Source organism: Equus asinus, chromosome 13 (assembly GCF_041296235.1).
Source record: "Equus asinus isolate D_3611 breed Donkey chromosome 13, EquAss-T2T_v2, whole genome shotgun sequence".
Taxonomy (NCBI): domain Eukaryota; kingdom Metazoa; phylum Chordata; class Mammalia; order Perissodactyla; family Equidae; genus Equus; species Equus asinus.
The window spans coordinates 54,097,532-54,117,602 of NC_091802.1; the positions used below are offsets into that span (position 1 = coordinate 54,097,532).

The 20,071-nt window shown below is 52.9% G+C and overlaps 1 protein-coding gene across 3 annotated transcripts in view; it reads right to left on the minus strand.

The window, feature by feature from the left end:
- The window catches only part of SDK2 (sidekick cell adhesion molecule 2), a 277,315-nt gene that overhangs the window by 63,712 nt on the left and 193,532 nt on the right, over positions 1–20,071 (minus strand). For all 3 annotated transcript variants that reach the window (XM_070483542.1, XM_070483541.1, XM_070483543.1), the window contains exons 7-18: positions 19,608–19,798; positions 19,386–19,469; positions 17,524–17,718; positions 16,167–16,283; positions 14,417–14,584; positions 13,353–13,455; positions 8,424–8,600; positions 7,931–8,067; positions 7,147–7,294; positions 2,890–3,030; positions 1,056–1,237; positions 397–512 (exon numbers count right to left, since the gene is read on the minus strand). In XM_070483542.1, the coding sequence (XP_070339643.1) occupies positions 397–512; positions 1,056–1,237; positions 2,890–3,030; positions 7,147–7,294; positions 7,931–8,067; positions 8,424–8,600; positions 13,353–13,455; positions 14,417–14,584; positions 16,167–16,283; positions 17,524–17,718; positions 19,386–19,469; positions 19,608–19,798 (1,759 nt within the window). The remainder of the gene's footprint in view (positions 1–396; positions 513–1,055; positions 1,238–2,889; positions 3,031–7,146; positions 7,295–7,930; positions 8,068–8,423; positions 8,601–13,352; positions 13,456–14,416; positions 14,585–16,166; positions 16,284–17,523; positions 17,719–19,385; positions 19,470–19,607; positions 19,799–20,071) is intronic.

Sequence of the window (20,071 nt, forward strand, 5' to 3'; positions counted from 1 at the left end):
GTGTGGGGTCAGGTACAGCCAAGGACAAATGGCCCAGCAGGATGCCTGTGAGACCTACGGCTTGGTGGGAAGGAGGGCGTTCTGGACTTTTCCGATGGCGCTGTGGCTAGGCCCGGTGTTCCTGACCCTGAAACAAACCCGGTTTTGTTTATAACCCAGTCTCCCCAAGAATGCCCCGGCACTGGGTCCCAGAGCGGGCAGCGTCCACACTCCCTGCGGCCGCATCTGGCCTTGGACAGAGCCCGGGCCCTTCGCCTCGATCACGGGTCCTCTGCTTGGCTTGAAGCAGTGATTTCAGAACCAGGGGGGCCTCCCGCCTGCCCCTCCCTGGTCTTCTCCCTGCCTCCCTGGAAGCACCTCCGGGCTCCCTCTCGGGATGAGGGGACGCCTCCGCACCTTGTAGCCCTGGTTGATGCCGTTGATGAACTGGGGGCTGGGGGCGTTCCAGGTGAAGCGGATGGTTGTGGAGTTGGTGGCTTCTGCATGCACGTTGCCCGGAGGGACCGTGGGGACTGGAGGAGAGCAGAGAGACAGTGGGTGGGGGTGGAGGGGGCCCAGTCAGTCTTTCTTGCCCAGTTAAGTAGAGAAAACACAGGGAGGGGTCTGCAGACCCTGCTTGCCCCCCCAACTATTCCTTGCTATGTAGACTTCAGACACCCCCTTTCTTTAGATTAGTTTGGGTTTAATAAAACTTATCTGGTCCATTTCACAGGATACTGATAAATAAAAGTGATGGATATGAAAGCGCCCGAGGGTACTTCTTAGGTAGAACACTAAATATAAGCTGTTTCATGATCCAGTTAATGTGAAACTTCGCAGAAGGTCCCTTTACCCCTGAAGTCTCTGCCTTCATCATGCTCACCCCCAAGCTCTTCATCTTCCCCACAGTCCTCCAACCCTGCAGGGTAGCTGGGCACAGCGTGCAATAGCTTGGGACTGGATAAAACGGGCAACTCAGATGAGGCAGTCAGGACTGGACAGGTACAGGACCCGCCAGGCACAGACCTGGGAGAAAGGGAAGCACCAGCCCCTCCACGGTCACCATCTCCACCCACCTCCCTGCAGTGTCCACTCGGTGACTTTGCTGCTGTAGACACCCAGCCCGGCGCTATTGTAGGCGGCCACCTCGATCTCGTAGTTGGTCCAGATGATGAGGTCCTCCAGCAGCAGGTTGTTGACATCAGCATCCGTGATGTTCTTGAACTGGTACCCAACAGGCAGCCCGGCCAGGCAGTACCTGGGAGGAGAAAGCCAGGATGCAGCAGATCAGAGTCGGCCTGCTTGGCCTCATGCCCAGGAAACCATCCTATAGAACTTTCTGTGATGGTGGAAATGTTCCGTATCCGTGCTGTTGATATGGTAGCCACCAGTGTGTGTGGCTGTTGAGCACTTGAAATGTGGTTAGTGTAACTGAGGAACTGAGTTTGCGGTTTTATTTATTTTTAATTAATTGAAATAAACACAAGGGACCAGTGGCTAACTTACTGGATAGCACAGGTCTAGGGGACGTGTCTGGACTATTCTTTTTGATGGGGAGGAGGACACTGGCGGGATGGCTAACCAGGGACGTGGAGAGTTCCCGGGAAGAGCTCGCTGGTCTCAGCTCTGAAGGCTCTCCGATGGCTGGGCTCATTTTTTTCTCCCTCTAGGAGAGTGGCTCCCTCTTTTGACAGTCACTCACGTAGGTAGAGAGAAAAAACCCAAGGCTACCTGTGCTACCCATTTCTACCTTCTCCTGGAAGAAAGAACACGTGGTAATAAAGAAGTGGGGTCTGTACAGGCACATTTTAGGGTTTACACACGGAGGCTGGATAGCTCATAGGAGAACCACAAGGCATACAGACCTTAGAGTCTAATTACTGGAAAACTAGAGGCCCCCAATTACTTTGATGCATTACAACACCCCGTAGCTGTGGGTCTCAAAGCTTTAGAGAGCATCAAAACCACCTGGAGGGCTTGTTAAAACACAGATCATTGGGGCCATTCCACCATTTCCCATTCGGTAGGTCAGGGTGGGACTGGAGAATCTGCATTTCTGTCAAGTTCTCAAGTGATGCTGATGGTGCTGGCCGAGGGACCACACTTTGCCCACTGCCCTTGAGGATTCACCGAAAACCCACAACAAAATTAACTGATAACGGAGCGGCCAAACCAACAAAAACTTCCTCCAAATTTTGGGAATTCCAATGCTATGAGAGCACACGTGTGGGAAAGAGACACGTGAAGTTGTGGAACATTCTGCAGCCAGCCAGAATTCAGAACACTCATGAGAGTTCTCAGCAACTTCAAATAGCATGCTAATTTTAATTTATGAATTCCCAATTTTAGTAACACTTAATAACTCACTTTTAGGTTACCGGTAAAACACCCTCAGTCAAACGTAAAAATAAAAGTCTATATAACTGGGCTTCATTTTGTAGTTAGAATGAAGGAAAGGACGCTCGCTTTTTGGCCAGTTCTTGGCCCTGTAATTTGTCCACTCATGGTCCATCCCACGGTCACCCATGGTCAACCCCAAGGGCCTGTGATGGAATAGTCTTGGTTTCCCAGGTGATGGGCCCCTCGGTAGTTACTTATCTCCCTATGGCCTTATTCCTAGTAGCCCTGATATCTGGCAGAATTGCCCATCCATGCAGCCTCTATAAGATTATACTGTGTCTCCCCTCTCAGCCATTCCCATTGGTGTCCAAGGCTCTCACTGCTGGAAGTTCTTCTGGATGTCTAAACTAAATCCTGCCTCCCACAGTACAGGCATCTCTTGCTGCCTGGTCCCTGTTAGCTGAAGGATCTGCCATGAATTTGCTCTTTTCCAGTCCGTTCCCGACCCTCCCCCACCCCTTTCCCCTCGGGTCTGGGCTGCACCCTCGGGTCCCTGGGGTGGACCCCTACCTGATGATGTAACCCTTGAGGAGGCCGTTCTGGTGGCTCTCGGGAGGGGGCTGCCACTGGATCATGATGGACTGGTTGGTTCGGCCACTGGCAATGACATTCTGTGGAGGGGCTGTGGGAGGCTCTTCGGGGAGAGAGACCCTGGAGAGGAAAACACCAAGAGTGGGTGGGCCTTTCCGCTCTTAGCTTCCGGGGCAAATACAGGAGTTTAATGGGATATGGGCAGGCTGAACCCTGCCCTGTTGCATCCTGCGATGACTCTGCACAGTTGCTGTGTGCTTTTGGGCAAGTCACTTCACCTCTCTGAGCTTGTTTCTTTATCTGTAAAAGAAGGATAATAAAGCTCCACTTGCCTGCCTTATAAAACTGGTTTAGGTCCAAATGACACAACGTACGTATCTGTCTTTTTAAAGCACTATAAAGCACCAGAAATGTGCAGTTCCCATGCAGTTGAGGAGCTTGGGCCTCAGTTTCCCATTTCTCAAAGAAGCTGCTGTCGGGGCTGATGACGTCATGAGCGTTCAAGTATTTCAGAAGCAGGAGTATTAAAGTCACTTCCTGGTAGCCAGCTGGTGGCCTCCTTCACTGACCAGCTGAGCCGCAGGCCGGGGTGGGCAGGCCGGGTGGGGCGGGCACGTGTGTGGGTGACAGCCAGCGCTCCCGCCCCGCTTCCTGAGTGAGCGCTATTGCATTTCTTTCTCTGGCATTGCCAGGGGACACAGCGTTCCACCTTGGCGTATTTTTCACATAACTGACATGCATCCATTAAAAACAAAAGTTAATTATTTTTGATGGATGTCTTTCCCTTTTTTGTTTATTTTTCTGTTTCTGCTTCTGATGGATAGCTTTCTAAAAGGCACTGCGCACTCCCTGTCTTTGCAAAGCCTGAAATGAGGGAGATTTAACCTTTTTCTGGGCAACTCAGGGCCGTTAGTATGAAGATGCAGTAGGAAGATGAACCCGTGTTACACAGTGAAGCCCAAGGGATGGGAGAAGCTGTAGGATGCTCCCCGACACCTGGAGGCCTCTAGTGTTGGCATCTTGTAGCTCGGAAGGACTTGGGCCATGTCCGTTTTGTGCCCTGCACCACCTCTAGTGGTCCAAACCCTGCTGGACACATGGTAGGTGCTCAACAAACAGTCAAGGAATAATTCTCCTAGATCTGCTCCCTGCTGGGCTGTTACCTGGCACTTTTCCCTCCTGCTAGAGTGTCGCAGCCCCTGTGACATCCCCCTAGGGGAAGCCAGAGAGGCTCAAGCTCATTGGAAGTGTGGCAAAACCACAACCACTGATTTAAGCCAGATGTCTGTGCACGCACCCAACAGCATCTTTTAAAGAACAAAGCACATTCTTAGCTCCCTTGTCAAATATTAGCTGACCGTATATGCGAGAGTTTATTTCTGGGCTCTCAGCTTTGTTCCATTGGCCTATGTGTCTATTTTTATACCAATATCATAGTCTTTCGATTACTATAGCTTTGTAGTATAGCTTGAAATCAGGAAGTGTGATGCCTCCAGCTTTGTTCTTCTTTCTCAGGATTGCCTTGGCTATTTGGGTTTTTTTGTGGGTCTATACAAATTTTAGGATTGTTCTTTCTATTTCTCTCAAATGCCATTGAAATTTTGATAGGGAGGGCATTGAATCTGTAGACAGTTTTGGGTAATATGCACATCTTAACAACATTAATTCTTCTCAGTGGGGAAGGGATGGTCTCTTCAATAAATGGTGTTGGGAAAACTGGACAGCCACACGCAGGAGAATGAAATTGGACCCCTATCTTATACTGCTCACAAAAATGAACTCGAAATGGATTAAAGGCCTAAAAATAGGGCCTGAAACTGTAAAACTCCTGGAAGAAAACATAGGAAAGAAAGCTCCTTGACACTAGTTGGCAGGGATCTCCTGGATATGACACCAAAAGTACAAGCAAAAATAAACCAGTGGCACTATATCAAACTAAAACTTTCTGCACAAAAAAAGAGACCATCAACAAAATGAAAAGGCAATGTACGGAATGGGAGAAAACCCTTGAAAATCACGTATTTGATAAAGGGTTAATATCTAAAATATATAAAGAACTCATATAACTCAATAGCAAAAAACCAAACAACCCAATTGGAAAATGGGCAGAGGCAGTGAATAGATATTTTTCCAAAGAAGATATATAAATGGCCAACAGGTACTTGAAAAGGTGCTCAACATCACTAACCATCAGGGAAATGCACATCAAAACCACAATGAGATAGCACTTCACACCTGTTAGAAAGGCTGCCATCAAAAAGACAAGAGAAACAAGTGTTGGCGAGGATAAATGGAGAAAAGGGAACCCTCATACACTGCTGGTGGGAATGTAAATTGGTGCAGCCGCTATGGAAAACAGTACGGGGATTCCTCAAAAAATTAAAAACAGATCTACCGTATAAGCCAGCAATTCTACTTCTGGGTATTTATCCAAAGGAAATGAAAATAGGATCTTGGAAAGCTATCTGCACCCCCATGTTCATTGCAGCATTATTCACAACAGTCAAGATATGGAAACAATCTAAGTGTCTGTCAGCGGATGAACGGATAAAGGAGGTGTGATATACACAGTGGGATAGTCTATACAACAGAATATTTTTCAGCCATGAGAAAGAAGGAAATCCTGCCACTTGCAACAACATGGATGGACCTCGAGGGCGCTATGCGAAGTGAGATGTTAGACAGAGAGGGACAAATACTGTATGATCTCACTTATATGTGGAATCTAAAAAAGCCATGGGGCTGGCCTGGTGGCATAGTGGTTAAGTTCGCACACTCTGCTTTGGTGGCCCAGGGTTCACCGGTTTGGATTCCAGGTGAGGACCTACAAGCCGCTCATCAAGCCATGCTGTGGAGGCATCCTGCATACAAACTAGAGAAAGACCGGCACAGACGTTAGCTCAGTGACAATCTTCCTCAAGGAAAAAGAGGAAGACTGGCAACAGATGTTAGCTCAGGGCCAATCTTTATTTTTTCTTCTTCTTCTCTCCAAAGCCCCCGAGCACATAGTTGTATATTCTAGCTGTAAGTCCTTCTGGTTCTGCTATGTGGGACGCTGCCTCAGCATGGCTTGATGAGCAGTGCTAGGTCCATACCCAGGATCTGAACTGGTAAAACCCTGGGCCACCGCAGTGGAGCGCATGAACTTAACCACTTGGCCACGGAGCTGGCCCCACGGCAAATCTTCCTCACCAAAAAAAAAAAAAAAAAAAGTAAATAAAAAGCCAAGCTCAGAGAAACAGAGAGTAGAGTGGTGGTTAAAAGGGCTGGGGGGAGTGAGTGGGGAATGGGGAGCTATTGGTCAAAGGGCACAGACTTCCAGTTATAAGATTAACAAGTTCTGGAGATGGAATGTACAGCATGGTGATTACAGCTAATAAGACTGTATATACTTGACAGTTGCTAAGAGAGTAGATCTTAAATGTTCTCACCCCAAAATGAAATGGTAATTATGTGACAGGGTGAAGGTGTCAGCTGGTGCTATGGTGGTAATCATTTTGTGATATATGAGGGTGTCAAATCACCATGCTGTACACTTTAAACTTATACAATGTTACACATCAATTGTATTGCAATAAAGCTGGACAAAAATGGAGAGCAAAATGCAGAGCTTTGGTGCATGTAATCTGTGTTGCTCTCATTCTGACCTCTTGCTCAATGTCTTCTTTCTCACTAGCGGTGGCTGCTTGTTCCGTGGGTTGAGGTGGCTAGAATTCGCCTCCTACGCAAGTGGGTATTACTGTGTGATGTTGTAAAATGGATGACCTGCAGTTTGGATTCAATTTCCATCATTTTAAAAAAGCTTTGTTGAAAGCCTGCTCCAGCCAGGCATCCTGTAAGGCACTGGATATGGAGATCTGTGCAGACCCTCCATCCCTCGGGAACTTCATGTCCAGTTAACAACGACGGCTGCCCGTGGGGATGGAGAGCGCAACGGGGCAAGGCTTTGAGCTTGCACAGCTCGCAGTGAGAAGGACCACCAGACTCAGCTGGTGTTATCCCATGCCAGGCGCTGCTCACAGCGCTTCATTTGCACGGTCTCGTTGCATCTTGACATATCCCTGTGGGGCAGCCACGAGTACCATTACCCCCATTCTACAGATGCGGAGACTGAAGCCTGGAGGGGTCATGCTGGCCCCACTCCGCATATTGGTTTTGGCAGCAGGCAGCCCCTCTGACCCCTCCCTCAGTGGGAGTCACTGAGACCCACCCTGGGAGATTCCCTGCTCCCCTCACCTCTCCGTGTCCTTGCTGAATTGTCCTTTGCCCACGTCGTTGACCGCACATAGACGGAACTGGTAGGAGCGTGCTGGAACCAAGCCCTTGACCATCACTGAGGTAGCCTCGGGATCCACGCTGGCCAGGAGGACAGTCCAGGGAGCATCTACAGGGACAGAGGGTAGGGGCAGGGGTGGGCACCTCAGGGGGCCATGCTTCTTATTCCCCATTCCCAGCTGGGGTGCAGCCTCATTTGGGACCACAGAGGAGTGCCTCCCCTGTTTGGTCCAGTGGAGGCCCGTCATGCCATTTTTCTAGGTCCCCTTAGCCCACGTGTCCCAAGGGGTTTGGGAGTCCTGCAGAAGAAGCCAGGGCTCACAGGAACTGAGATGCATTCCTCTTTTCTCTTTTTTTCCCTCAAGTTGATGAGCTTTGGGCAAACTGTATTTAAAACACCATTCAAATTATGCCTACTAATTTTGGAGTTCACAGCTTGGGGACTTGGAGGATAAAAATAGAGAAAAATAACCGCCACTGTCTTGGAGGCTTCTGGCGTGGCAGACCTTGAGTTTAGCACCTCATGTGCGTTATCTCGTTCAATTGTCACAATGACCTGGGGGAGGTGGATGCCCTCACTCCTTTTACAGTCGAGGAAGCTGAGGCTCCAGAGGGTTTGCTCAAAGGCACAGAACGAGGAAGCAGGGGAGCTGGAACCCAGTCCTGGCTGACTCCCCGCGTCTGTGCTCCCAGCCGGTGCCCCGCCGTCCCGCCCGCGGTGGAGGGCGCAGGCGGGGAGCCTTACTGTTCTCTGACATCTCTAGGACATAGTGGATCAGAGGGCTGTTGCCGTCAAAGGGCTTGGCCCACGTCAGGTTGATGGCCCGCCTCTCTGTGGTGCTGAGCGTTGCCACTGGGTGCTCGGGAGCGTGAGGCAGTTGTCTGCAGGAAAGAGAAGGGGTGGAGCCACCGTGAGGTCTACAGTCAGGCGATGCGCGGGCACCCAGGACTCGGAGCTTCCATGATACCTGGTGCTCAGCCGTAGAACTTGGCCTTCAGGCCATCCACCTGGAGATTCATCGCTCTGGCTTTGGGGCTCACCTGTCCAAAGCCATAACCAGACTCCCCTGCTCCTGACAGGGGGCCTAACTGAGCGGAGGTGGGGGAGGGGGCCCTGGAGGATGCTTGGGTGTGTTCCGAGAGGTGGGTGGGCCCAGGTCACATGTGGCCTGACAAAATGAGCCTTCTCATTGCTGCCCGCACCTCCTTTGGCTGGGGCCTGGGCAGGCTGCCCTTACCTGACGCGCAGGTGGGCACTGCGAGAGTCGTTGCCTCCGGCTGAGAGCACCCGGCAGGTGTACGTGCCAATGTCCCCCGACCACGTCTGCGAGATGTGCAGGGAGCCGTTTTTGTCCAGGCGGATGCGGGGGTTGCTCTCCATGCCGAGGGCGGCCCCATCCTTCTCCCACACGTACCTGAGGGGAAGAACAGCCAATAAGTAAGGAGAGCTAGGGACTCCTGGGGTGGGCTCGGCCCAGGGTTGGTCTGGAGAAGAGAGCTCCGAAGGCGGGCAGGGCCACAGCGGTCCTCTGGGGCTGGTCTCGGGCGGGAGCACGTGGAGGCCTGAGCAGCCTGTGGTCCCTCATCCCTGCGGGCAGGGTCCACGTCCAGGAGAGCTAACTCGTCAAGTCATTATGGGTCATTTACACCTTCAGTTCAAGTCTAGGTCAAAGCCTTGCTGCTAATGGCCAGAAGCCCCGGCCAAGAAGCCAGCACAAAAGAGCCGGCAAAAGGTATTCTTCCCAGGAGGTTAAAGGATTGCAGCTGGAAGGAGAATTAAAGTTTCCTCATAGACTACATTTTGGAATTAGTTTTATGAGGAGGATTATTAGATCGATGCATCACTGTGACAAATTGACTTTCGTGTCCAAAAAATCACTTTAGCTTCGGTCAGTCAGTACAAAAGGGGGACTTGAGAAATGACACACAGGCCCGTGTCTGACAATGAGAAATATCTTCCCTGGAATTGTTCTTGAGGAAATACAACCCTTATTGTCATCGACACACACAGGTGCCAGCTCTGGGTAGGATGCCACGCGGCTACCTCCGAGGGAAGGTGGATCAGGGTGCCTGGCACCAGGGAACGGGGTCGGGGCTGAGACACTTTGCAGATAACCCATCACTCACTCACTGCTCTGAGCCACACGCTCCTACAACTATCTGGGTTTAGAGAACTAAGACTGCTGGGAAGAATGAGCCTATAATAGTCTAAACTTAAGTTTAAAAAAATCATAAAACTAGCAAGTACAAAACTAAAAAAAAAGACGGAGAGGAAAATTCAAGTTTTCCAGTGACAGGAAAACCGTGATTAACATTTGAGTATATACCCTCCGGATTCTTCTCCTCTACCCTCTAGGCAGGGTACCATAGTGAAGCTATGTCCTGGAGTCAGATTGCCTGGTCAAATGCCGCTTCGGGCACTTACCAGCTTAGTGATCCTGGGTATGTTTATTTCCCTTTGCTGTGCCTCAGTTTCCTCATCTGTCATATGAGGGAAATACTGCTACCCACCCGTTAGGTGGGATACTGTAAGGGTGTGAGTTCATAGAAAATCCTTCGAGTCGTGTCTGAAACTGGGTAAGTGATCAACAGAAGCTCGCCATCATTTTATAGTTTTACTGAAACAGCATATTTTTTACATAAATGATATCTAGCTATATATCCATCCATCCTGATTTTAAAGCTGCATTTTTTACACCCAAGAAAATATCATAAATTCTTTTTAATGTGGCATCTCCCCACCATGGTTTATGTTAACTGCACGGCGCGTCAAATACAGTCCCCCCATAATCAATCCTGCGATGTTGGACGTCCGGTCCGGTTCCTTGTTTTCTGATATTATAATTAATGCTGCGATGAACATCTTTGCAGCAACATATTTTCATCCATTCTAAATCATTTCCTCAAGGATAAATTCTCAGCAGTGAAATTGTCAAGTTAAATTTTAAGGCTTTTTCATACATATTTACCAATCGCCAAAAGTAATCACCTTCAATTTCTCTCTTTATCTAGAAAAGAATCATCCTTGCCAACACTATGGGGTGGGTGGAATTCCTTAAAAGCAAGTCTAGTTGCAGAGAGTAATTCCTGCTGGAGAAACAACCCGTGTGAGCAGGCTTTGCCCCAGGATGTGGTGCGCTGTGGGATGGATGCCTATGTTAGCACGTGTGAACGTCTGTGCCAAAACAACCAACCCGAATCTATTAGCAGTTACTTGAATCTAATTAGGAATATCTGGGATAGAAGAACAAGTGAGCACCACCAGGAGGAAGCAGCTAGCCAAATCCAGAGTGGGATATTCCACAGCAGGGGTCGGCAAACTACGGCCCACTGCTTGTTTGTGTAAATAAAGTTTTATTGGAACACAAACATGCTCACTTGCTCCCATATCGTTTATGACTGCTTTTGCACTGCCAACGCAGACTTGAGTAGTTGTGACAAAGCCTACATGGCCTTCAGAGCCTAAAATATTTACTTACTCTCTGGCCCTCTACAGAAAAAGTTTGCTGACCTCTGTCCTGTAGAATCTGGTTTCTCCAACAAATTAATTGCAAGAAAACAAAACAAAGATAAAGACAAAAAAAATAAAAGGAGGGGTGGAGGACTGTGTAAAACGAAGGAGACACACCAAACAAACACAATGTGTAAACCTTGTTTGGACCCTGAGTTAAACCAACCAACTGTAAAAAGCCATCTTTGAGACAATCTGGGCAATTGGAATCCGGCCTGGTGTTAGGAGAAATCAAGGAATTGTTGTCACTGTGTTAGGTGTGATGGGGCACGGTTATTATATTTGAGGAAAAGTCCTTTTCAGTAAGAAATGCACGTTGACGTATTTAAGGGTGAAATTACATGTTTGAGATTTGCTTTTAAAATATTGCATTTAGAAAAAAAGTGTGAGGGAGACAGATGAGACAAGATGGGCAAAATACTGGTAATTATTGAGGCTGAGAGATGGGACATGAGGATTGATGATACAGTTCTGTCTACTTTGGTGTACTTTTGAAAATTCCCATCGTAGAAAGTTAGAAAAAAAAAAAAGAAGAAGAAACCACGAGTCTGTTTAACTCAGATAGCGTCGGAATTTTCCAAAATAATCTGCAGTTCTATAGCTGGCTTTTAAACAGTTTTAATGAGTGGTTTTCAGGGGTCCTCTCAGCTTTAAATATTAGACAGTCCTCAAGAAATCAGAGATGCGTCAAAAGACTTAGTTACAAGGATCTTCGCAGCAATATTTCCTAAAATTAGCAAAAAGCTAGAAATAATTCAAATAGCCAGCATTACGGAATTGGTAACATAAATTACGTTACATCCACACAATGGACGACTGAATAATCACATAATTGAGTTTATATAAAAATATTTATTGACAGAGGAAGAGGTTCCTAATAGGTTTTTAAGGGGAAAAGCAGATTAAGAAATAGTGTGTTTCTAGTTTTTTTCAAATGGCGCCCATATATCATCATCTTTAATTGAGGAAAACACAGATAAATCTACTTGTCTCCTTTTTCTCTCCCTCTCCATTTTTTTTTGGCTTATCTGCATTTTCTGTTTTCCTCCTAAAATGAATATCTATTAGCTGTACAATAAGAAAAAATATATATTGATTAATATTAGTAATGGCGAGAAGTAGATGCTCAGACTGTGTCTGGATCTAAGTAAGCTGGGACAGCGATTTCCCATTTGCGGGTCACTGGGGGTCCTGGTTGGGGGGGGCACTGCAGATACATTGCAAGAGGGCCCTCAATGTATTTGTTCATCAAGAATTGTCTAGAGGATGAGTAAATGTGCAAGTATTTTCCAAATATCAGTAGATAACATTTTTATAAATAAAATGCCAGTTTATTTTAAAGTGTGGCTGAATATAGCTTTTTATCTTCATGAAATTTTTCAGTTAGTGGATTCTGGCTCTTCCTTATGTCCCGGGCTGAGACCCACAGCAGGATTCTATGGGGCCTCTGCGGGGTCCCTTGGAGCACCTTTTACAGTTGGCTTATTAATTTTCTTTTTTGCAAAAGTCTAGTAAACCCAGGAATAAGCATATTCCGATCAAGTATTGACCGTGTTCTAACTACATCTATGTGGTTTCAAGGCTCGCGTTTGCATCTGTACTGACACCACACGATGACCATCCTAACGGGTCCGTGTCTAAGGTTTAAGGAGGTGTTTCTCAAACTGGGGCCCGCGGTGGGTTCTCTGAGGACTGGCGTTGGTCTAGAAGTCTAGCGCCAGGTATGCCAACCTTGGCTTCCGGGATCGCATTTGGCGTGGCCCCACAAGCTGTCACATGCCCAGTGGCCACCAGATGGCGTCCCAGGACGCCGCTGCCTCTGGAGCCGAGGGACCATTGCTCCAGGCGGGATCGGCGCCGGCCCCTTCCAGCCTTGATGCCGGTTGCTTCCGGCCGGTGAGATGCCCATAAAACGGAGAAACAACGCTGAGCGAATGCTTATTTCTAAGGAAGCAGTTACATTTTTACTCGGCATCCCGCAGCTCAGAGGAGAGCCCAAAGGGACAATTTCCTCCTGATTTCAGTTCTGGAAGCCTGCCCTGGGGTTGGCCCAGGTATCCTCGTCCCAAGCTTAGGAGGGGTCCCGGCTGGCAGGACCTGGTTCCCTCCAGTCCAAGTATCTTGCCAGGTTCCTGGCTCCCACGGTGGGAGGCGGGGTGGCCTCAGGGTGGCGCTTTCCCCTCACATGTGTCTCTTTGAGGGCCACCTCAGGGCTCTCTCCCGCCCCGGCCCTAACACTGCTCCCACACCTGTTGACTGTCCACTTGGTGGGCAGAGGGCCTAAGGCCTGGGGGAGCCCCAGCAGGGGGTCCCTGGCAGCCATGAGAGCACCTGGGAGCCCTGACCCCTCACCAACCCAAATGCCTCTCTCTTCTCTCTTCCCTTTCTCCCTGCTCCCTCCCGCTTCCCTCCATTTTTCCCACATCCCCTCCCCTCCCCTCTCCCCTCTGACGCTGCCCAATTCAGTTCAAGCCGGCTAGGTGCCCACATCCCAGGCCTGCACTGGCTCTGTAAATGGCCCCCCCCCCCCACCCAGGGTGTTCCTTGGCCCCACGGGCGACACTCATCTCCTTGGCGTAGACCCTCGCCCAGCTACCAGTTAGCCCTAAAGCTGCCCCTCCCCTTTGCCTCCCTGGGCCCATGGCAGAGGGAGTACCTGACGGTCACCCGGGGGTCATGGGTCACTCCGCACACCATGGAGGCCTGGGTGCCCTTGATGACACTCTGGTCCTGGGGAGACTTGGTGATGCGTGTCCGGGCTGAAAGACAGCAGGAGACACGTGGTGAGAAGGGGCGTGGCTCAAAGGAACAGGAGATGCAGGTGAACCCGCCACGTGGCTGAATCCTGCGGGTGGATGAAGACAGCCCGCCTCATGCACAGGTCAACCACAGCGAACGTCCCAAAACAGAAAGACGAACACTGGGCTCCAGGCGCTTGAACTCCTGGAAGCCACACTCACAGTGAGGGCGCGTTTACTTCTGCTCCCACAAACCCACGCGAGGGATGAAGGAACAGAAATCTGAGGATGATCTGGGCCATTCCCAGCACGTTAGTGGTCCAGCCAGGGTCAAAATAGGCTCGGCTGATTCCTGGTCTAAAGCGTCTCTTGGCAGCCCCTGGTGCCCAGCCTTGACAAGTGGCCCACGGGTATGTCCATCTTGGGTGTGGATCCCAAGTGGTACCAGCCGGGAGTCGGAAGGGGCCTGAGAAGTTCTCTTAAAGCAGGGGTCAGCAAACCACAGTTGGGGGTCGAGTCCGGCTGGTGGCCTATCTGGGTGAATACGCTTCCATTAGAACACAGCCGTGCCCACTGGATTAAGTATTGTCTACGCTGCTTTCTCCATGAAACAGAAGAGTCACCTGAGTTGTGACACAGACTGTCTGGCCCACAAAGCCTAAAATATTTACTATCTGGCCCTTGACAGAAAAAAATGGCTGATTTCTGCCCCCAAGTATCTGATGACAGCTGCCTGTGATCTCTATGTTCTCTCAACTCGGCCAGGCACAGCACGAGGCCTCGCTGACACGGCACCGTCTGCCTCCCTTGTCCCCCTCCTCTGAACCACTTTGTCCAAGGCCTTCTTATAGAGAGCGCTGCCCTGGGGGATGGACACGCGGGTGTGGCGGTCCTGGCAGTGAGAAAGGGGGTTCTGCAGGTGCTCGAGTGTGCCCAGCACACACTCACAGACGTGGAAGGTGCTCCCGCTCCGCACACTCACCCCACACGATGAGGTCGGCCGAGGCTTCGTCGACCCCCCGAGAGTTGGTCGCCAAGCAGGTGTAGGTCCCAGCATCAGAGATGTGCGTGGGGCTGATGAGCAGGCTGCCCGACTCCAGGAGCGTGAAGCGAGGCAGCTGGACCGAGCCGCTGGCCAAGATGCGCTCCCCTGGGGGCGACATGGGGCAGGCTCAGGCTGCGGCCCGGTGCCCACCGGGCAGCCCCCTGGCACTCAGATCGCTCTGGTCCTGACCACACATCCCAGCCCTCCCTGGCCGCTCTGGGGCAGGTGGTCTCAGGCAGATCCCATCAGAAATGCCAGGAGGGCCGGGGGCTGGTGGCGGCAGGGCTGGGTGGGGACTGAGGCCCAGGGAGGCTTCCGACTTGGTGACAGGCACAAGGACACAGGGTCACAGAACTGGCGGCCCTGACCCAGGTCCCCTGATGTCTCTCCACCCATCACGCTGTCTGCCCTTCACCAGAGAAGGCCAAGGACTGTCTCCGGATGAGCCCGGCACAGCCTCGGAGGCAGTGGATGCCTGGGCCGGGGGAGAGGGGGCAGACAGCGCTGACAGGGTGGTGACGGGTGTCCTAGGGCAGGGTGCTTCTGCAGAGTCCCCTTCAGGGAGAGAGGACAGTGACGGGTGGGAGCAGTGGGACTCTGCAGTGGGACAGGGGAGGCCTGGCACCTGGAGAGAGAGAGAGGCTGTGCCGTGGGCAAGAGTGAGCCTGACAGCGCAGGTTTTGCAACTGTACCTATTTTAAGGACAGCCCTGCCTCTCTGGAGAGAGGGGATGCTCCAGGCGCAGCCTGCGGGTAAGTGTGTCTGTTTGCACACGTGTGCAGGCATGTTGAACCAGTGAGCAGGCTGGGTGGGCGTGTTTATCTCCGTGTGCAGGCACGTGCCCTGGGTGTGCCTACGTTCAGGCCACACAGGTTTACTGAGCAGCTACTGGGTGCTACACTGTTCCTGGCCCTGTGGGGGGACAGCAGTGGGCGAAACGGAGCCCCTGACGTCGTCAGGGGGACAAGCAATAAGCAAAATGAACAGGTGGATTATCTTGTGTACTAGAAGGTAGGGAAATAAAGCAGGGAGGGGTCGTGGGGAGGGCCGGGGGTGGGGCGGGTGAGTCCGTGGAGAGGTTCACCTGAGCAGAGGCCGGGGGGCGGGAGGGAGTGACCGCGTGTACACGGACGTGTGTATGTGGGGTGGGCTGGAGGGCAAATTCTCGATACAGAGGGGTGGAGGAGGTACACAGCCTGGGTGGACCTAGGCAGATAGTGTGGGCCCTGCTGGCTCAGGCGTTTGGAGCCCTGCGAGCTGCCTGGGGAGGGGGGGACGGCCTTCTACCCACACTAACCACTCCCACCATAATATTAATCATCAAACAGCTGTCATTCCTCAGGTTTCACCACTTCCCAGGCACGATGCAGGCCCTCCACATGCACTCTGTCCTCTAGTCTCCATGCCGCCCTGAGGTGTGTGTGCTATTGTCCCCAGTTTACAGGTGGGGATCCTGAGGCTCAGATTGAGTAAAGAACTCACCCAAGGTCACAGGTCTCAGAAGACCCAGCCAGAGTGGCACGTGGTACATTCTGTGGGGTGAAAGATGCCCTCTTGGGTTGTTTAATGCACAACCTTCACAACTGTACACGGGAAACCCAACCTGCCTGGCTCCAGAACTGAGCTCTCAGAACTGCCCTGGACAGTCACATGGCCACACCCTCCAATGCAGATCAGTTGCAACTACCTTTCTGCCAAGTGATGGCCGGCCGGGGTGCCCCCGAAGTCTCACAAGCCAGCACCACTGACATCCCATCGATGACCGTGCTGTCCAGGGGGCCCCTGGTGATGTTGGGGGCAATGCCTGCAAATGGAGACAGTGAGGCCTCTTAGCCACACCCCAGAAGGAACCTCCCCCAGCCAGAGGGCCGGGTCCTCGTCTTGCCCCTGCCACTCCTGCTGTGTGAGTCCCTCTGCAGGGAAGGACGTAGGTGCCCTGGAGGGGCCCCGGCTGGGAAGAAGCCCGGAGGGCCCACGAAGGCTCCCTGCACCAGGCCCCTGCGGAAGGACCAGGCGACACCAGCCCTAACCCTGCCTTGACTCTCGGGCCTCTGTTTGGGGGAAACTGAGGATGCCCACGGGCAGCTCACACCCTCCACGACAAGGTAAATGGGATCCACCCTTCATTGAACGTGAAACTGAGGCTCCAGTTTCTTAAATGAAAAGCCAGTTATGGCCAGGAGAACATCACCCACTCCCTAGAGGGCCGGCCACGGATCATCCGCTGGCCTGGCTGTGCTGGGGTTCTTCCAGGGTCAGGGCGGCCTTCTTGTTTCTCTCCCCTTCCCTAATCCCAGCCCTCAAGGAGCCGTCTGGTCAGACGCCAGGGAGCAGGGCTTAAATGCAGACCAGCCCCATGGGGAGCTGTAGGCAAGAGGGCAGCCCCTCCCCATAGCTGCCTTCGGGGCAAACCCAGCTCTCCTCTGCCCGGTGGCTGCCCTGTTTGAGGGCCACCCAGGGGCCTGGGGATGAGCCCTGAGGGGCCCGAGGAGGCCCCTGACCATGTATCCTTTTGCTGCTGAGATAAGGGGCCCAGCAGGATGCAGCCCCTGCACAGAGGGTCGCCATCTTCAGGGTGGGGGCTCATGGGATCAGTGATGGCTAACGCTGCTCCACTGAGCGGGCAGGGCGGCTGCTGTTCCCCCAGAAGAGACTCCCAGAGCGGGAAGGGTTTGCAAGTGGGGGAACTGAGATCACGCGCTGGTTGTCTTCTTTGGGGAAGTAAGCACATCTCCACTGGGATGGGGTCGCTCCAGCCCCGCCCCAGAGGGGACCCGGGGACGGTGGAAATGCCAGGGCGGGGACCCGTGGTTTCACAGCAGCGTCTCTTGAAGAGCTGGGGAGCCCGTCTTGGGCTCGGAGTGCTGGACACGGGGCTGTGGAAGCAGCGGGCAGAGCCGGCCAGGGCCAGTTGCTGCGGGGCAGTCCCCCGGGACCCTATCCCCGCACATGGCAGCACCCCGCTCTCGAGGGGCCCCTGGCGTGGAGGGAAGCCGCCTCCCGGGCGGAGGGACTCGGGGCAGGACAGGGAAGGCCCCACTCACTGGTGACGGCCAGGTAGGTGGAGGTCTGCGCCTCGCCAGCCGCGTTTCGCGCAAAGCACTGGAACATGCCGGTGTCGTCGGGCACCAGCGCGCTGATCTGCAGGCCCCCGTCGGCGCGCTGCCGGAAGCGGCTCAGCCTCTCCACCTCCACGGCGGCCGCGTCCTTGTACCAGGTGATGGAGGGCGGCGGGACACCTGCGGAGACGAGGGCCGGTCAGCCCTCCTGGCCTCCCTCCCGGCCTGAGGGTGCTCAGGTGGGGGCCGGGGCCAGCAGTCTGCGAGGGCGTCCCTGGTGCGTCTGGGTCTCTAGAACCTTCTCAGAGGTGCCTTTATTGGTTTTGGGAAAGGGGGAGGATGCTCTGAGAGCGACAATTCTCAAATTCTTATATAGTAGGCGTTTTAAGAAAGTTTAAAAGATCCCAAGATTAGTTTAGCTTGGAAACACTGGATCGGACAAACGATTTTTTAACTGCAATATTTAGCAGGGCCTTTTGAGCGCTCTGGGAGCCTCCAACGGGGGTAGGTCTCCCACCCACGTGACCACAGAGCCCTGCATCAAGGAGCAGGCAGGGGGCTAGAGTCCTCGGGGACCCTTGGGAGGCCCCTGCTCCCTTGTCCTCACAGGGAGGCTAACGGGGGGTGTTCCCCTTGCCCTCAGCTGTGCCCAAGCTGCACCCCAGCCTGGCCTGCTCTTCTTGCTGGTATCCCCGACCATCCCCTTTCTCCCCCTGGGTCTGAGGCCCCCAGAAGCTCCCCACACTCTGTTCCGAAGAGCAGCCCGCTGCTCGGGCCCCCAGGCCCGCTTCTCTTCCTTCCTTTCCAGCACTTTCCAAGCCAACCTTCCGCGGTACCGTATTTCACCCATTCCGCGGTGCACATTCTTTATGTTGTAACATCTCCGAGATCACGGTGTGTCTGCCGATCGACAGCATGTCATAATTTAATTGGCAGTCTTTTTTCTTTCTTAGTGGGACATAAAATAATGGGGCACCTTACAACCCATGGCATTTCGGATGAGATGAAATAAGGTATCCTTATTTGTTTAGCGGTTTGTCTGCCCCGCCTCCCCCCGCCCCAACCCCGGGAATGTCGGCTCCGGAAGAGCAGGGGTCTGGCTGTTGAGTTCGTTCTGTTCCTCCCCGGGAACAGTATCGCACATGGCAAGCCCTCTCAGGCATCTGCTGAGGAGCGAATGGACCTTTGTGTCCCCGCTGTGGTCTCAGAAGGGGGTCTTATCCCACCTCCATCGCTCTCTCCCTCCTGCCTGAGCACGTTCGGCCTCTCTGCTCGACAGCAGACTACGTCCCGCTGTGCACGCTCGCCCCCAGCACCCTAGCACCCCGATTCCCCCTCGTTTCCGGCTGTCTTTGGGCTCCTTGGAACCTGAGGAGGGAGGGTGGCGGCGGGAAGAGCAGGAATTCTTCAGGCGCTCTGCCGAGGGGGCTTAAGGACAAACGTGGGTGGAGGAGACGCAGCAAATGGCCCCGACGCCAGGCAGAGCTTACAAGACACACGGCAGGCGAGAGGCGCCCAAGTTCTAGGAGTTCTGATGTTATGGTAATTTGGCATTGTCTACCACTTTCAAATTATGGGCAATTTGGGTCTGTCACCTATCCTGAAATTACGGTAATTTGGGTTCATTTGTTACCCTCCAGTTACGGTACGTGGGTTGATTTCCAGTCCTGAGATTACGGCAATTTGGCCTGTTTGTTTCCTGGGGTGTCTGTGCACAGCCAGACCGACACTCTGCTCAATGATGTGGCCTTGAGCAGGAGGCGGAATTTAGAAAAGTCCGTGACAGGGACAAGAGAGGCTGAAAGTCTGGGGATCCTTGTCCGCCTCCATCCACGCCACCCTGTTACCTTTGGCCCGACAGGGAATGTCCACCACTTTCTCCATCTCTGCTGTGATGTGTCTCTCTGGCTCCTTGACAAACTGAGGTGGTTCTGCAGAAGGAAGGACCAGGGGAGGGGATCAGAGCCATGCTCCTTTTGATATGGCCATTGTGCAGGTCGCCCTTCAGTAGGCCCCAACCATGCTGCCCCTACCCTTGGGGGCGTCCCAGCAGCCCCACTCCTTCTCACCCAGCACAGACAGGTAGGCTCCACGGATGACAGAAGGGACGCTGCTGCTGCGCAGGACGGCCTCGCACTCGTAGTAGCCGGAGTCGCTGCCCGTGGGGTTGGGGATGGTGAGCCGGCGGTTGTAGTCACTGATGCCACCAGACAGCAGCAGCCCATCCTTCCTCCAAATGATGTGCAGCCTGATCAGGGGCCTGACAGGGGCGAGGGAGGCAGGCGCTCAGCCACAGCGAGCTCCGGAGGCCCGAGGGGCAGGGCGGGAGGTAGTGAGGAGTGTGGGCCTGGGGGCCAGGCCTCCTGGGTTTGCCCACCCCCTGGCCACTTTCTAGATGCGAGTCCTTGGGCAAGTGTCTTCAGAGCTCTGGGCCTCAGTTTCCTCATCTGTACAGTGGGGGCGACTGTGCCCACCCGGGGGTTGTTGTTGGGATGGATGCAGGAGGGCAGGTGAGGCACGTGGCCCAGGACCC